This window comes from Chelon labrosus (genome assembly GCF_963514085.1).
Source record: "Chelon labrosus genome assembly, chromosome: 5".
In the NCBI taxonomy this organism is placed as follows: Eukaryota; Metazoa; Chordata; class Actinopteri; order Mugiliformes; family Mugilidae; genus Chelon; species Chelon labrosus.
Genome location: NC_140341.1, coordinates 12,505,346 through 12,523,276, shown reverse-complemented (window position 1 = coordinate 12,523,276; position 17,931 = coordinate 12,505,346). Strand labels below are relative to the sequence as shown.

General features: G+C 43.9%; 1 protein-coding gene across 1 annotated transcript; it reads right to left on the bottom strand.

The window, feature by feature from the left end:
• Window positions 1-2,175: 2,175 nt before the first annotated feature.
• aff3 (AF4/FMR2 family, member 3) lies at window positions 2,176-17,074 on the bottom strand. The gene is made up of 19 exons (XM_084545658.1): window positions 16,829-17,074; window positions 14,900-14,944; window positions 11,815-11,889; window positions 11,362-11,395; window positions 11,220-11,277; window positions 10,570-10,621; window positions 10,316-10,350; window positions 9,992-10,181; window positions 6,186-8,159; window positions 5,944-6,068; window positions 5,683-5,854; window positions 4,970-5,073; window positions 4,740-4,803; window positions 4,145-4,281; window positions 3,989-4,060; window positions 3,778-3,871; window positions 3,647-3,696; window positions 3,333-3,538; window positions 2,176-3,252 (listed from the first exon to the last, which is right to left on the bottom strand). The coding sequence occupies exons 1-19, from the start codon at window positions 16,898-16,900 to the stop codon at window positions 3,131-3,133; spliced, it is 3,681 nt and encodes a 1,226-aa protein (XP_084401784.1). The 5' UTR covers window positions 16,901-17,074; the 3' UTR covers window positions 2,176-3,130.
• Between the last annotated feature and the right edge of the window lie 857 nt (window positions 17,075-17,931).

The following is a 17,931-nucleotide window of genomic DNA, read 5'->3' as shown; positions in this document are numbered from 1 at the left end:
ACAGCTTGGACAGCACCACACCACTTCTTCCTCACTAATAAGAAAATTAACTATTCTCCAATGTAGTAGTCTCCAAATATTGCTCTGGTACTAGCAGTTCTTAATGTACTAAATCCAGACAATAAGGTGAAATAGTGGGATGATTTGCCATTCCACATACCACATTATTTATAAGAGCTGTTAATGTCAATCCTCTTTTTGTTAGCCAAGTTTGGCACTTATTCAGGTCACCCACAGGACGTGAGAGAGAGAGAAATAATGTGTTGGCTTTTTAGTGTATTCTAAATGTATTCCAGGCAAAGGCAAGGATGTTAAATACATCCAATAAATAGTATAGTAGTACTAGTAGTTTAGTTTAGTTGCAAATATGGATCGAACCTTCAAGTGTAGTCAGAAGTCTTATTTTAAACTGCATTGTAGCTTTTGTGTTAAATACTGTCTACAAAACAATAGATTCATAGATTTAAGACACTTTATATGAGATAAAAACATAAGAAACTATGTCCTGAAAACATTTTTTTATGTGTATTATTATATAAGTTTGTATCCTCCTTAGCAACTCAACCTAAGAAAATTAAACTGTATTTTATTTTGGAAAAGCACACACACTCAACTTCCGGCTTTTGTGTAGCTTTCCATAGCTACCTTGATCCACGTCGTTCCCGGCGTCTTGTTTTTAGCCTCAAATCATATAGTAATAGTGCCACTATGCGGACAACCGAGTACATGTCACCTGAATTGACCGCAATAGTTCCTGGAAGCTGTGTGTGTACTGTTTTGAACCCACACACGAGGAGGACAAGTCCACGCTAATTTACCGACCGGTTAGAGGTGAACCGTTGCTATGAAGCCGTTAGAAGTAACTGTCAGTCATTGCTCGCTAGCACTGTTCACGTTACATATGGGCTGTTTGCATGGTGGCGATGCCGCCTGCGCCTGCTTTCCTGCGGCAGACAGTCCATCAGGAGTAGTCTAGGATTTTTTTTTTTTTCCCCCCCGGTGTGTGTGCTGTCTGGCTCCGGGCTCGGTTGTCCTCAGATGGCCGGTGCCAGTCGTACAGGCGACTAACGGCCGTGACGCAGAGGCACGTGCGGCATGAACACAGTGGCCCCCTCCGACAGCCTCACCATGACAACAACAATCCTGTACAGTAAGAGGAAATAATAATAATAATAATAATGATAATAATAATAATAACAATAATAAACGTAATAATGATATACATTGTATGCCTTCTGCTGTGGATTTTACACTAGAATAAATTATAAAGTCGTGAAATAAATTCACAGAGCCAGCATCAGAAAATATCCGAATTTGATGTGGACACGTGACCTATTAGCATTTTGAGGTTAATTAAGGTAACTGAGGATAAACTGTAAGTAAATTCCTTTTTTTAAAAAAAAACAACAACATAGATTATTTTTTAACATTAAAGACAGTGGGATTAAGTAGGTCACTGTCCAAATAAACACAAATAAAGGTACAGTGTGGATTAGTTTGCCACAGACTGCATAGTTCAAATTGCCAGGATGCTATTGACCCAGGGCTTGTCGTGTCTCGAAGAGCCCCCTTATTGGTTGTTCTCTGTTGCTATGGTACCAGACATCGGATGCTGAAGCTTCCTGCGCGACAGATGTAATAGTGCAGCAGGAAGTGGATGCAGTGATGGAGAGTCAGAGGAAGAGAGCGAGAGAGAGAGAGAGAGATCTGCACAACTGGGCTGACTGATGAGTCTGACTTTCACACAGAGGCTCACGACTACAGTGCGGATATTGCTGAAGTTGTTTTGATGCAAGGCAAGTATAAGTAAAGTAAATTGTTACATTTTAGGTTAAAGACTTGGTTTTAAGGTTAGCAAAAGGTTTAAGTATTCAGGATGTCACTGCAATGTCGTACGAAGTGATTGAGACACAACTGTGTGCGTACAGTTGCATCAAGAGAGCTAGAGGAGATGAGAAACAACCTCTACACACTCCTCTTTCCTTACACAACAAAAGCGTCTCTACGTGAAAGCAACATATCAGCAAAGTTAGGATCAGTGTAATGAAATAAAAAGGATATTCAGTGAGAGCGATTCTCAAAAAACACTGCAGACTGAGTTCTCGAGCACCCTTATTCTTAAATAATTACCAGAAATGATGCCCATGCTGTATCAAAGAGTAGCTTACTGTGTGTGTACATCTACACTTATTTGCAAGCATTCAAAGTACCTCTTAAAAAGAAATGCTGTTTCATATGAGAAATGTGAAATGAAAAGCTGTAAGCGCTCTTAATATAACACCATTACTCAGTGTGCTATTTACAAAATGTCACTGTTTTGTAGCCTCTGAATCACTACGCACTTACGTCTTTTGTGATTTCTTAAAAAATTTATGAAAACATCTGATCTAAGTGTTAGAGTAACCGCCATCCACCATTTGAATTACCAACATTATATTACCTGTGCCACTAAATCCCTTAACCGTCCCAAGAAAGTAAACTGACTCACTGAATGTCTCATTACATAATCCCACAATGAAAACTGGGACAAAGATGTTTTTGTGAAAGGCATCTCAAAAATGAGCAGATAGGCAACATTTTATTCTCATCTTTTTTCTTCTTTTTTTTTTCTAAAAACAGATAATCCATCAAATATTGCACAGTAAAAACACATAAAAGTGAGAACATCTTATACTTTAAACATCAAACATCATTAGAAAAAGATGCAGACACATTTTCAACTTTGGAGGAAGCGTGCTTGGTTGGTCTCTTTTTAGCATCTTCTCTCCAGAGAAAACAGTCTTGCTGGATAATGATTAATTCCCAAGTAAGAAAAAGGCTTTGCACGCGAGCGATGTCCGTGGGCATTTGGCAAATGATTAGAGACTGCAACTATCCACTGCATACTCAAATTGATTCAATGATGAGGAAGAACGTTCACGTTGGTTGTCCGTGAGATTTCTGCTTCAGAAGGCTTTGCACACAGTGAGGAACCATATGCGCTGCAACATAAGACGTTAGGCTCCATTTCACCCTCCACTGTAGGTGTCAGTGCTGTCCTGTTAGCTGCATAGGGATCCAGAGTATTGTCTCTTTTAAAGTAAATGAGGCCTGGAGATGCAGTAGGCAGGTTAATGCAATCCTCTCCATGTTAGCTAAGTTTGGCACTAATGCGTATCCACTGAAGAGCCTGTCTGGTGTACTGGACGGCATGAGCGATGCTGCTGTGAAGAGTCAATGGCCCAGACAAGGTATTTAAGTAGTTGAAGAACTCTGCAATGAGAAAGGAGGACAGTGCTATTTAAACCTCTCACATTTTTCATGTTAATCTGATAAAACCTATATTTTTGTACCTTTGTTCTCCTTTGCAAGGTTGTCTGCCACCTCCCAGTACTCATAGCTGTACAGGACACTGTTGGTAATGTTCAAGTGAGTCGCTGCCATCTGGTGGATACGTTGGGGAATGCTAATGAGAGAGGCAGAGCTGCTGCCCCCGTGTGAACCCCGTCCCAGGTGTTTGGCATTGGGTGAGAGGGAAGAGGGGGGTCCTCCTGTACCCCTGGAAGTGAAACACATGTACAGCAAAGGGATAAATAATGTTTCAGTGGCTAGAACGAAGAGAAATGGATTGAAGAGAGTTTTTAATGCAAAATTATTATCCACCTACTTCCCAGAGTCGTTCCAACCGGGCGGGGTAGTAGGCACTTTAGGAGAACTCTGTAAAATCACCACGGGTTAGCATGTTATCCACAACTAAATGTTTACCCATTCATAAACGGAAAGGACAAAAAAATATACCTTAAAATAATCCAGCAGTACTTTGGAGTATTTCAGTGCATGGTCCTTCTTTAAACGAAACATCTGCCAGTAGAGGAGAGCCAGGCATCGGAAACTGTGGACACACAAGCGCAAGTCAAAGAGACTCAGACGGACCACAAATCATTCTCAAAATGCAGGTCCTTCGTCGTGAAGACAGATGTGGCATAAACAGAGGAGCTGACATACGCACCACAGAACCGCCAGCTGTTTGTCTTCTTGTCTCGCCCCAGGGCCAGAGTGGCTCTTTAGCCTCATTGCGTACCTTCAGACACAACAGCACTTTTAACAATTGAGCTGCAGTTCGTGCCTATTTGGATACATTTTTTTGCATCAATTTGTAATTCACCTAATAAGTTCCACGGTCTCCGCGTACATGGCGTAAGGAGACTTTGCCTCGAGTGGCCCGTCCTCCATTGCTTTTCCACATTCCATGAATGAGAGAGCAGCGTCAACGTAGTTCACAGCCTTCCCCAGTTTGTCCACCTGGAGGAAGAAAATACTGTATTTTAACATTGTAGTCAGAGCTTTCTTAATCAGTATTCAATCAGAATGAATGAGAAAGACAAATCTATAAACTATAAAAATACAATAAAGAGACTTAAAGTACAATGTAAAACAGGCAGCAGCTAAGTTTGGAACACTATAACACAGCAGAAGGTCGTAGATCTTCATCAAACTTTATCTGCAGGCTTTTGTAATTCACAAGTGTCTTATTTGCTATGCAATAAGCTAACCCCCCATCTTCTTTGTGTAAGCTTAGGCTAAACACATCCAGGACAAATCTCTGCTGCAGAAATGTGTTCTTACGCCTACTGTCTCACCGCAAAGCCCCACACTGCCATTGAATAAATATATAAACTAGGAATGCTTGTACTATTTCTTCGATGAGTGTGCAACATCACTATCAACGATTTCTGCTCAGAGGAAAATCAAAGACTCACCAACGCGTCAGCACGATGTTTCATTCTTTTTGCTTCATGTAGGTAGTACTCAGCATGGTGAGGACTAGGAAAATGATCACAAAACTACATAAGCAGTTGGAAGCACAGTACAGAGTGTTTCATGTCATCAGTAAATCACAATGCCCATGAGTCTGCTGTGTCTTTATCTGACAATTACACAACGTGGGCTGTGCAGTGATGTACTATGTGAACTAAATATGATTGCTCACGATTCGTGGTTTGGCACCGTCCCTCTGTGTCCTGCAGGGGCCCAGGACTCCGGCGTTGGCTGGGGTTGTTTTGACACTTTTACGCACTCCACCTCCATCTTGGGCTGAGTGCACAGAAAAGAAGTGGAATAAACCAAAATGCTGCAAGCTGTGGGCTTTGGACTTAAACAAGTAGCTGTTTTGTCTGTGAAGATTCTCGGTCATCTAGGTCATGGTATGTTCACAAAACAAAGCTGGACTTGTTTGATTTTTCTTGAGGACATTTCACTACTCATCCGAGTAGTCTCTTCAGTCCTAAATGATTGGTGAGGAGTTTAGGTGTTTATTAAGAACATCTTTAGGTGGTGCCCAAGTTAAACTATACCTTAAGGACAAGATGCATTCTTTTCAGGACACATTTAAGCCAGAGAAGACAGATGGCTTGAGAGGCAAGTAAAATAAGCCATCTATGTTAAATTGCAAAACTTCTCTCTGAACAGGGGAGGTGGACTGAGATACCAATAATCAGCCCCTTAAATCTGTGTCAACATCTGTCCCCCAAATGCAGGTAAGTATTGGGTTGACATGTGAGTTTCAGGTGGGCACCACTAACAGATTTTTCTAATAAAAACCTAGGTTTCCCACCAGTCTTTTAGAAGAAACTTCTTGGATGAGTTGCAAAATGTCTTCAAGAAAACTCAAACAAGGTCCAGTGGTCTTTGTTTTTGTGTTACCTTAATAGAAGACTCTTTATTCTTGTCTTTGTTCTTGTGATTGTTGGTTTGCTGCTGCTCAACAGTCTTTGTTTTGGAGGTAGGCTTGGTAGACTCAGGGGTCAGGGGCAAGGGAGACAAGGGAGACAGGGGAGACAATGGCCTCTTATTGTCCAAGTACTCCTCCAAATACCTGCAAGTGCACACAACCACACATTGCATTACATTTTTTTCTCTGCACATGCATTTATGAGACAAGATGGTATGTTTTGTGTATTTTACCCATTGTGCGTGGTCTCAGATGCGAAGGTCTCAGCTGGGAGAGATGAAGACTCTGTGTGGTTTGAGATGTCATTTGTATAAGGAACACTCCTCTTGCTTTCTCTGTGTGACACACCATTCTCCAGCTGGTCGGACACAAACACACAAATGCATGCTTTGAAGAACAAGCCTGTGCCAACGATTTTTTTGCGCCATAAACACATTTAAAAGATGAGAAAAGTAAATATACACATGTCGTCTACCTTGCGTTTCCTTTTGCTGTCAGGGACATGCGTGTGTTTCATAGCCTCTGTTTGCTTGTCCCCGGTTGATGAAGAGGAGGAGGAAGAGGACGTTTTTTTAACAGGGGAATTGGTAGTGCTGTCTGGGACCCTCTTGAGAAGACAGAGGTCTATGTGCACCACCAGATTTCTCAACCCCCGCTGGGAGGGGTATGTAGCCTTGTCTCCTCTTCCAAATGGCACCAGGGTGTAGAGTTTTTGCTTCCCCTCACTTTGCGGACCTTCACTTGTATTACCTGAGCTGGGTCCTTTGGAGTGCACTACCTTCGGCCTGGTAGCATCAGGTCTACCTGGGCCTTGTTGGCCTTTCTTGATGAGTGTCTTGTGAGATGTGGAGTCTGCTGGAACTCTGGCGACTGGAGCCTGAGATTCAGATTCTGAATCTGAATTTGAAGAGGAAGAGGCAGAGGATGAGGAGGATGTTCTATGAGGAGTTGGGGAACGTGAAGAATGAGGAGGCGATGGGTCTGGCTGTAACACTCTCTCCTTTTCACTTCTCCCGCCCTTATTCGTCCTCCTCTGATGGTGTGAGTCGTCTTGAAGGTGGCGTCTCTGGGTATTTGAAGGCACTCTCTGTTTGGTCTGAACCGTTTGCCATTCGTGTCTGTGTGGCTGCTCCCTCTTCCTCCTGTTTTCCTCTCTTACTGTATCCTCACTCTTCCTCCGCCTTTCTATTGCTCCCACCTCCTCCTCCTCCTCTTCCTCCTCCTCTTCTTCAGCTGAACTTTGGATCCAGGGACGTCTCAGAAGCTGCTCCTCCGCCAGCCTCCTGCCTTCGTTTCTCTCCTGTTTCCCTTGTTGTTTTTCCCTATTTCTATCCTCCTTTCTCTCGTGTTTTCTCCCTTGTGCTTGGATCAGATGATCTCGTCTGTGATTTACTCCCTGTTCCTTGGCTTGGGGTTTCTTTTGTGTTGTTTTTGGGTGAATAACATGTGCAGAGGTTGGGGCTGTGGCCTCCCAAGACTTGGACCTATGGTATGACCCGGTACCAGAATTATGAGCAGCTTTAGAGGTAGACTGGGAATGAGAACTGTGACCAGTGTTGGTTTCACGACTGGAGGGAACTAAGTGCTTTGCTCTTGAGGGACTATGTTGTGAGCTAGGCTGAAATAGAACACGGGGTTGGAGGCTGGATCTGCTACCTTGCTCAAAATGTGACCTGTTTTTAGCTTTGGGAGCATCGGAAGGCTGTTTAGAGCTAAGATATAAATTAGACTTGGGTTTAGATTTGTGGCTTTGATTCTGATCAGAATTTAAAACCACAGAGGACTTGGATTTGCTTTGGTTTTGATCTTGGTCCTGCGTGGGTCGAGTCTTGTGCCTGTGCTGATGAGGTGGCTGAACATGAGTATTACTTGTGGGTTTGCTCTTTGTGTTGGTGTTGGGCAACGGGGCAATGTATGGCCTAACCTTTGTCCTGTGGGAACTGGTCGTTAGACTAGGCTGTGTTTGGTTCTGACTCTGAATCTCAGGGTAGTGACTAACCCTGGAAGGAGCAGGTAGACTGGGACTTGGGCTTTTTGGAGGATCTCTAGGTATGGGGCTCGGGCTACGGCTGACTCTTGGGCTCCCACACGGACTGGGGCAAACACTTGGAACCGGACTGGGACTCCGACTGTGCCTTGAACTAGGGCTTGGACTTGGACAGGTGCTGGGAAAAGGGCTGGGGCTAGGGCAGAAGCTATAACCGGGACTAGGCAGGGGGCTGTTGTTGCGGCTGTAATTGAACTGTGGGCTGGGAATAGGGCTTTGGCTAGGGCTATAGTCCTGATCGCTGTCCCACGACCTGGCTGGCGATGGGGCTCGCTGAGTATGGGGGGAGAGCAAGCGTCCTGGAATGCTCTGGGAGGGATCTTGTTCACTGCTGGCAGATTTTTTCCGAGACTTCTTCAGCCATTTATCTAACTGCCACTGGGCAGCAGATGGGTGATCAGTCTAAAGAATAAAAATAGAGAGAGAGAAAATATATTAACACAAAAGGTACATTTGCTGATAGTCAGGGTAGACAAGTTTTTCCAGCAAAACACAAAACAAAGAATATTATATAATATATTTACACATAGACTGTATTGTAGGATTATTATAACTGATGTAACTATATACAATTTTACATCTGGAACTGGTCCTTAAACATTTCCATTAACCTGAAAAAATACCCGAAAGCATCTTGAAACTTAAATGTTCAAAGTAGTTTTCACATGTTTTAAAAATTATTTAGGATTCAATGATATGCTAAAATAATTTCCTAAAAAGGGACATTTTTACATGTAACATATCCATCTGAAAGGTCATCACTAATAAATAATATTTGGAAAAATAAAAACAATATTAACTTTTATCTTGTTAAATTCCACTCCCGTACACGTTTCTTCATGCACTTATTAAGTGATAACAGAATGCAGGATCACATAACATCACACTGAACCAAGTTGAGAAATTACACATATCTCAAACATATGTGCATATTGTCGCACAACAGCTGCACATTCTAAGGGACCAATCTAGAATACACAACAGCCCACGCACATAATACCTTACCGACTCAGCTGCTAAAAAAAACTTTTTAAATTACAAATCTGGATTATGACTCATGTCTGAAACGCTGAATTCCAACAGACATTATAACTCCCGTTCAGCAGCCTACTTGCTACATGGACTCGCAGCCAGGGCAGACTCACACTCGGTGCTTACAGTAGCTCAACCCCCATCCACTTAGAGCAAATGACTCACTTAATGTTTGCTTAACAACTGGCTCGCTAACCATAAGAATCAGAAGAGCGAGAAAGCAGAAGGAGTTAAAAAACAAAGAGGGTACTCACGGCTTGAGACCGAACTTCTTTCTCTCTTACGTGTTCTCTTTTTTCGGTCTTAGCTGACCAGGAGCTAAATTAAACCTTAACTCCTCAAGTCAAACACTGACCCCCCCTCCTTCCCTCTTTCCCCTCATCTCTCGCCCTCTTTCCAGGGAAGACACTGCATCTCTTGTACCGTCTCGACTGCCCTCCCTCCTTCTCCTTCTTTTCTGTCCCTCCCTTTTTCTCTCACTACCTGAATTTGCTGCTTCCACAACTCCAACCCCCATCTTTTCCTTGGGAGACACTCAAACAGTCCACGTAAATGAAAAACACATGGTGTACACCACCCCCCACCACCCCCCACAAACACGCCCTCCCCTCCCTCTCTATAGGGGCCCAATGTAGCACATGTTTAGTAATACAGTTCGCTATGTCGTACAGGGACGTCCATTCATAAAGAGGAGCAGGTTTCCCTTTCATTGCCTATATAGCGCACATCCCAAAGCTACCCCCATATATCCCCACACCTCCAAAGGCCAATCACACTCTACACCTCTGCTCTGAAACACTCATTCAGTATTTAATTAAGATAATAAAACTCAAGCAGTCCACACTCTCCTGTTCAACACTGTTTCGAAAAAGAAGGTAACCCTAGTTGAAAACATGAACTCAAGTCTTGATGACTTCCACCTCCTGAGGGGTTTCCTCTTTATGACTCGGCCTGTTGACATGACACCAATGCACTAATTCCCAAAGCTACCTCTGCTCCACGACCCCCAACCCTCCTCCTCTCCAGCTCACATACATTCCTCATTCCTCTGTCCCTAACCACACCTGCCATCAACTGCCTCTAGGCCACCACTCCCCGTAGAGAATTCACCCAGAGGCACACAGACAGAGGAGGAAAGAAGAGACAAGACACAGACGGAGAAGATAGAAAGCAGAGGAGGCAGCGGCTCCGGCATTAAGTACCTCCTTGTTGCTGCACGGTGGCTGCGCGTTGGCAGGAGACGCAGGATGTGGGTGAACTTCTGGACTCTGGCTGGGGCTCCGGGAATGAAAGCTGCTGCTGGTCGACTCGGCGCTGGAGTCTGAGCCTGAAGAGTCCGAGCTGGAATGTCTCACCCGCCTGCCGTGTGTGTGTGCTCGCTGTGCTGACAGCCTGTCAGTCAACACACACACAAACATCAGAGAGGGGTCAGCGGAGGTACACAAGCGTGTGGAGCAGAAGAACTTTTGTTTGTTTTACACAGTTTAACTCATATTTCCAGACAAACACTCACAAAAAACCTGTACCTGTGTCTGTCCCAGGAAGATGACTCATGAAGGTCCTTTACAAACACAAAACAAACAGCTTTTAACATACAACAGCAAAAAGAATGGCCTACACTCAGGTTAATACCTCTGCTGGTTGAATTACTTCACATAATTAGCTTGTGGGTGTGTGCACCGAACCAGGAGGAGCAGCCAAACAGTCTAGTCTCTGCCCTACATCTACAGTGACATTTACTCAGCATGGTCAAGAATAATGGAAGATGAGCGTCCCCTACCCTTTGGGTGTCATCCTCGTCACTGCTCAGCTTTAGGTCATCAGCGAGCATGCTGTAAACAAACGGTCAAAAAGCCGTGAAGCAATCAGATACCAGTCCTCTCCTTATGCCAGGTTAGAAATCTGTATGAAATCGCTGCATGCAACTCAGTGGTCAGTGCAACTCACTTCAGTTCAACAGTCTTCAGATCTTCCTGAGAATGTCCCTTTTCATCAATATCAAACACATCTAATCCCGCTTGTACATCTAATAGTGCTGTGTTGCATAACAAAGGTAATGTAAGGCGTGCAGTTGACTTACACCGCTGAACATGTGTTTCAAATACAAGGAGGATGTAAAAAGTTAACAAACAGGAGCACATCGGTCTCCACTGACAGCCTTTCAGGAATGCTAAGCGACCTTTGACCTGACCTGTGTTACGCAGCCTGAACCACTGTTAGCTGGCTGACCCTATACGTGTCTCCATCCCTTCACTCTCTCTCTATCATTCCGGCTTTTGCTTGCAGCTGTGAGGGTGAGGAGGTTAATAAAGTTGCAGACATCACATCAGTTGTGTGCGTGTGATGTATTTTATTGCATGTGAACGTGCCACAGTAGCATTTCTGGCTTAATGACCCCAAGTGGATCAGGTTTCCTCAGGCTCTACTTACGATTTGTGAGGTGCAACGTGAGGGTGACGGGTCATTCGCAGCTGGACATCACCCCGACCTGACAGAAATGACCAAACATGGAATTACTTTTAACTAAATTTGCACATCGGATATGCGCACTTATAAACTGGAGAATACATACTTTGTCTTTGTTGTGTAGTGGCTTGTTTTGCTTCCTTGGAACACAGGGACAACAAAAAGTAGTGAGTCAAATTTCTTGTTTAACCTTTAAAACATTGACATTCTGCAGATTAAAGTTGTCAGAAAAAATGTTCTGAGCTGAGACTTTTTCGTTCCACACACCCCTCTCCCTTTTCCGCACCCACTTTACCCACAATGCAACTCAACCGCTTACAGTTTGCTTCGATGATTCAATTGTGCCAGTGTGCCGGCTAGTATCCGAGTTCCACCTAACCATATTTTTTCATTTTCAAACCTGTATTCTCAACCCGCCTAAATCTGACTCAAATTAAATTAAGTTGCTCCGAATTCATAAAAGCATTTTTCTGCACATACAGTATGTAATAGTAGTCTGAAACGTGTGCAGACAGTGTAAAATCAGACGGTGTAACATTCCTCAAACATGCATACATACCTTGGAGTTGTAGAGGATTCGCTGGGCCTGGTCACCCCCTAAGGCTTGCTGGGACGGCCAGGACTGAGTCATGTCCTGTGTAAGAGAAGGTCAAAGGTGAATTGCTGAGACGCCACTATGATCGTCAAAACTGTCTCCATTTCCTCTTGTCTTTAGCAATAAGTTATCTCTCCCATTTGCACACATGCCCCACATTTGACAGCTGACTCTCATTATCAGCTCCGTTACAGCCCACCAGGGGGAGCGTGCCTGGCTGCGGATGTGGGTTAGCTTCGGCGTCTTGGTGCTGGCTGAGAAATGTGAACGACATGCTTGAAGTGGCTGTGATCAGTCAGTGCATAGTAAATTAAAAAACCCCGGCTCATCAGAGCTGCTACTGTGACACGAGCAGGTGCACGCAGTAGCAGCTCATTTGATCTGCACGCGAGCAATTCACACACCGTGGGCTGAAAATGAGATCTATTATACACTGAAACAGATATGATTTAGCTTTTTCTACAGGATTGAGCAGGGTATTTCTGGCCTGTAGGGGTTTTTTTAAGTCTGCATTCTCAAAGATGAGGAATTGTTGAACCAGAACACAAGACAGCTCATCACAACCTTTGCTGCTCGTAAGGAAACCCCGGGGAGATGAGCATAAAAGACGTCAGGTGCAAAAAGTAATCATCAGTCCCTAGTGCAACCGTTACAATCACAGCTTCAGTTTCTTAGCGCGGGCTGCAAGGTATAATCACCGATTGTAGAACACACAAACAGAGGTGAACATCCACTTTTCTGTACTGAAGTGTTTTGGGTATTTTCTGGAAGTACTCACAAGGAAAACTGATGTAGTATCTATACAGTTCACGCCGCCAGCTGGTTGCAGCTTCTTACATGTGAAGATGTTGCTTCGATAGATTTTGCATTGCTGTTCATTGATTACATTCAATCAATATGTGCAGTTTAGAAACCCTAATTTTATTTCTCCTACAGGTGGCGCTTTGGAAATATGGCAAATTTTAAGGGCCACAATTCATGTACCTAACATTTTTTTTTTTTTTTTTTTAGGGTAGCAAATCTTTAAAATTCTCAAATATAGGATTATATGTACATGCCAGATAGGCTCCAGCCTCCCCGCGACCCCTCACAGGAAGAAGTGGTTACAGAAGATGAATGAATGAGTGTATGTATATGCCAAAACTCCTGTGCAAGTATGCTGAGTATTATGTGCTTTTTATGCAGACTACACAACAAAAGAGGACGATGTAGGTTTGGTAGAGGTGTCTGCTCTCTGAGTGCTTTCTAGTTATGATAGTATTTACTCCATATGCAGTAAAATATGGAGTAAATGGTTCAGATATTATGTTATGTGGATGGTGTTGCCGCGTTGCCGCTCACCCTGAGGTGAAATGTTGGGAGCCCGTGATGAACACGCATGCTTGTGCACCTGGACTGTCACGAGAATGCGGCTCATTCCTTATTTCTTCTCCGTGTGCAGCACTCGAGAGGAAACCAGCCACACGGAGGAAGCGCGGCAACCACAGCACACTGTCTTTGCTCCTGCCCTGATTATAATCGCTTCTGATTAGATTGCCTGCAGTCACACTCAGACAAAACCAGACCTCGTGGATCCGGACAAATGGCCTGATTTTTCCACCGTTCATTTACCAATTTAGCGTGATCTGGCTCCTCGGCTGTGTCATAATGTGGAATCATGGGCGTGCAACAGTCATCGGGTGAAGGAGGAGCAGCACGTTGTTGCTCGACTGCTGAAACTGCGTTTAGGGCTCTGGAGAAGGTTTTCAGCTCGGATGTCTGAGGATTTGTGTGTGTGTTAAAAGGTTGGTGGGCTGAGTGCAGATCAGGACGTGTGGTAACAGCAGCTGCTGGGATCTTAAAGGAATCGTGTCGTATTTTGGGAATTGTGTCTCGATGGTGTTCGGTAAACAGATTAGTCCCACTCTCATATATGGCTGTTCAATACAAGGCTGCAAGCCAAGTATAGGCTAGAAACAGGGGAAGATTCAGGCTGGCTCTGATCAAATGAACTAAATTTAAAAGGTCACACGTCGTGATTTTGGAGTGGGGTCAGATTAAAGAAACAATATGTAATGTGTTATTTGGTACAGTTGTTTCAAGTGCAATATCAAAAACCTGCTGTAAGGAAGTATTATATCATTATTTCACTGGAATATATTCATAATATGACTTTTGTTTTAACATGGCCATCACTCTCAATCTTTTCTTATCCTCTCTTCCTCCTCCCTCTTCCCACCCTCAACAGTAAACCCTGGAGGGCAAATGTTTCCTCTCTCCCTGCTCATCCTTTCACTTTATTATGTGTCCTCCATCAGTCACCAAGGACACAGCACCAGCCCTCACCCCTTTCCTCCTCCTCCGACAACAACAAGCTCTCCCCAGGTGGAGCATTATGTGTTGCTATCTTTCTTTCACCCTGTACCGCCCCGTTCGCTGCACCTCTTATTCTCCTCCTTGGCTCGTGCTCACTGTCCCACGCCAGAGCCAGAACATGGGGCGGAAATAAAAAAAAACCCAACATAACATGAAAGGCCAATTAGCCACAAGACCTGTGTGAGAGCAATGCAGTCAAATAGCTGATGGGACCACGAACAGAACGCTAAGCTGCAGCTACTTTGACGATCAGTTTTCTTCTTGTGTGAAAATGCTAAATATTGTCTGCTTCCAGCTTTTCCTCTTTTCTAAAACACTTGTCTATGTTTTATAATAGTTTAATTTCTAATATATCATTAGAAAATCCAATGTTTTGAAAATGTAGTTAATGTGGCATATGAAAATGTCCCGTTTGATTCTGCAAATTTCATAATGAAGACTGATTCATTAACTCACAAGAAGCAATAATCTGCAGATGAACTGATAATGCATGCAACCATTAGGTGCAGCCATCCCCCCTCCATTGAGCCGCAGATGTTTCCTCTTCTAAACAATGTGTGGTGCAATCGGTCTATTGAATCTATATCATATCTGAACTGACCATAAAAGCTGCACGACTCAAACGCAGATGCTACTATTGGTCATTGGTTACCGCTATTATTTTTAAGGCCGTCAGATTCAAATGATTACTTACCTCGAAAATGTCTTTGGCACAGCTGTTGTGTTGGCTTCTTGTTACCTGTGCAAACAGGGTGATAGAGAAACTTCAAACGAGAGACAGCACCACAGGAAGTTAGAACTGACGTCTGCAGTCAGAGGGAGTTTTGAAACAGAGCTACAGAGAGAGGTTTACTTATGAATTAGGCGAGCAAAAAGACAAAGAGCGGTTGCTTAGAGCGCCCTTAAACCACATCTGACCACCTTGTAGTGTGTCCATCGTGTGTACCTCCCTAAAATTTCACACCGAGCACACATTTGCTTTGCATTGATACACTGACAAATATAGCAATGCACACGAATTCACACAATACACAGGTAGTAAGCACATAATGCAATTTCCCCTCAACAGTTGTTGCACGCCACGTGAACCTTCACGTTTGTTTCCACGACAAAGACATATACACACACTGTAAACTTCACCTTCTGCATTCTGCTTCCCGCCTTTTTCGCTGGTGCGCTCTCGACTCAGCGTAGCACTTTACTGTAAACCTTAGGGGCTCGCACAGTAATAGTGAGAGTCGAGAATACTTTGAAGCTTTTAGATGAGTCATATCTTAGAAATCACAGCTGCAGATGATCAGCCGGATGCCGGTTCTGTTGCAAGCAACTTTCTGTTTCCATCCACGTTCTCCCTCCCTCTTTCTCTCGCTCACTCCCCCACTCTCCTCCAGCAATTCAGCTCGCAGTTTTATAGTCACCTCACTGGTATGAAAACCGAGAACCGCGTTGCTCAAGCATTAAGATAAAGGACAAATTCTTTGCATAACTTGCACTTCCCCATCTGCGTGTGCTGTCCATGAGGGAGTGTTGTTTCATTCTGTGAGTTTAGTTTTTTTTTTTGGATATTTGTGAAAACGGAAGATCCTGCTGCACAACCTAGCAGCAAAAAACAAACAAACATTGTTTTCCTTAGCCGCACATTTTTACAACAGCACTTGTTATCTCATTATATTCATCTGGTTTCGGTTTAGTTTCACCTTTATCACTGAAACTACACGGGCAAACCCTCATTTACAATAGACGTTTGCATCGTCTAACATTTCCGTTACACATATTATTCCATATTTAGATGATCTGCTTCTTAATTCTGTGCCCCACTCTTGCCTGTGGTGCCATCTGTGCCGCATAAGAATGCACACTGAAAAAATGTGTGTGCAGTGCATCATTGCATGTCTCTTCTTGCACGCATGAGTCACTACGGTCAGTGTCTGAGTGGTTGGAGTCTGAGCCCGCGGATGGAAAACAGTGTGTGTGTGAAAACTGTCTGATTACCACAACCACAAGGCGGTTATGTGGCCATGGGCACCGGCATGAAAGAAATAAATAAACACAGACAGTCAGTACTTTAGCTCCCCATGGCGGTGCACGAGCCGGGCCTGCTTCATCAGTTTACACTTACAGGGCCATTAGAGTGAATAATATCAGGAAATGTGTTTAATACGTCTATACCCACTAGTACCAAGGGCCACAGCTCTGGTGCAATACCCAGATGAGTCAAATCCCTCGGTGCCAAACAAACCACAACCCATCAAAACACCTGCAACAAGCAGCATGCACACCAGCTACACTATAACCACCTGTTACATTCTTAAAGCATCTGCTATTACTGAAGCTATGTTCAATTTTCAGGTAACTCAGCTTCTCCATCTATTCTGGGAGCTATTATGTACAGTCTGAGGACTTTTAATCTACACGTGTAACCTTTAAGAGTCCAAAATGCAGGCTCACAATTATTAATTAATTAACATTTGATGTCGTGTTTCTTTATCTAATATACATGGCAGTTCATTTGGGTGCAGATTGCTGACTTTAAAGCTACTCACTTACGCCACTGAGCCATGTGTAGGGGATATTTACACAAAGATTGTTTCTTTCTCTTTAAAAGTATGCCATGAGCACTCACCTGAGAATATGCGCATCGGAGCAGAAAGCAGACAATGGAAAGTTTCCCTTTGCCAACGAGGACAGTAGGCATGGTTCCTGGATGGTCAGTGCTCTCCTCTGGTATCCATTCCAGTAAGGACTCAGTGGATGCGGTGCTTCCCTCGCCGTGACGCTGACATTAGTCCGGCTCCTCCTGATGGGTCGTGGATCCTCCGTGCGGGCAGCTGCAGCGTCTCTCTCTCTCTCTCTCTCTCTCTCTCTCTCTCTCTCTCTTCCTCTCTTCCTCTCTCTCTCTCTGTCACTGAGGGAGACAGAGGGCGATGTAGGCGGGCCGGTAACGTCAGAGATGACACACACACGCGGCTCACGCAGAGAGATCACGACTCAGACAGTGGCCTTGTGGATGTTCAAAGCTGGTGCTGCGTAATTGGGAAATCACAGCCGGCCAGAGCTGCTAAACACACCGCTGAAGGGTCACTCGATGATGTGATCCGTTTTATGACTAAGGTTCCAGCTCGCAGATGCGTAGCTATGAATTGTGGGGCCCCTTAACCTGAGTTAATTGATTTTGGTTAGTCACTTGGGGGCAGAGCTGTAAGTTGATTTGGCTAAAGTGTTAGCACTTATTAAAAATAGGAATTAACCACCTTCCATGTTTGTTTAGAGACATATTAAATTAGGTTTTGTAAAATAGGCAGTGTCTAAAGAAGACCGACTACAGTAGAAGTGTAGAAAAGATTTCTGCTAGAACTCAATCTGCTTCCAAGGGTCATCGAGGAGAAAAAAGCTATAAAGGTTGTTAGATCTCACTATAAAGTTGATCCATGTAGGCTTCTATTGGTGCAGCTGAAGTTTGGACCTCTCAAAGACCCATGCGGTCCCTCAGTGTAATGCAAGCTTCAACTGCCCACATCACATGGGTGTATCTTGCACATTGTGTTGGGCTCCAACCTAGGTGCAGTAGATAAGTCTTAGTAACTATCATGATGTGACTCATCTTTGGTGGAGAGAAGTCATGCATATTTGTCACCCAGCCAATTTGATTTTGCATGTTTTCCACTTTTGTATCGTCTCTCTTTAACTGCTAAATACCCCTCTGTGTCCATCTGACTCTGTCAGCTT

What these genes read in the sequence shown, in the direction of transcription:
- aff3 (XM_084545658.1), bottom strand. Translation starts at nt 16,900, where the DNA reads ATGCCTACTGTCCTCGTTGGCAAAGGGAAACTTTCCATTGTCTGCTTT. An exon ending in TCCGATGCGCATATTCTCAG is followed by an intron (nt 14,945 to 16,828) that starts GTGAGTGCTCAT and finishes CTGTTTGCACAG; the next exon opens with GTAACAAGAAGCCAACACAA. An exon ending in CACGTTGCACCTCACAAATC is followed by an intron (nt 10,622 to 11,219) that starts GTAAGTAGAGCC and finishes GTTTGTTTACAG; the next exon opens with CATGCTCGCTGATGACCTAA.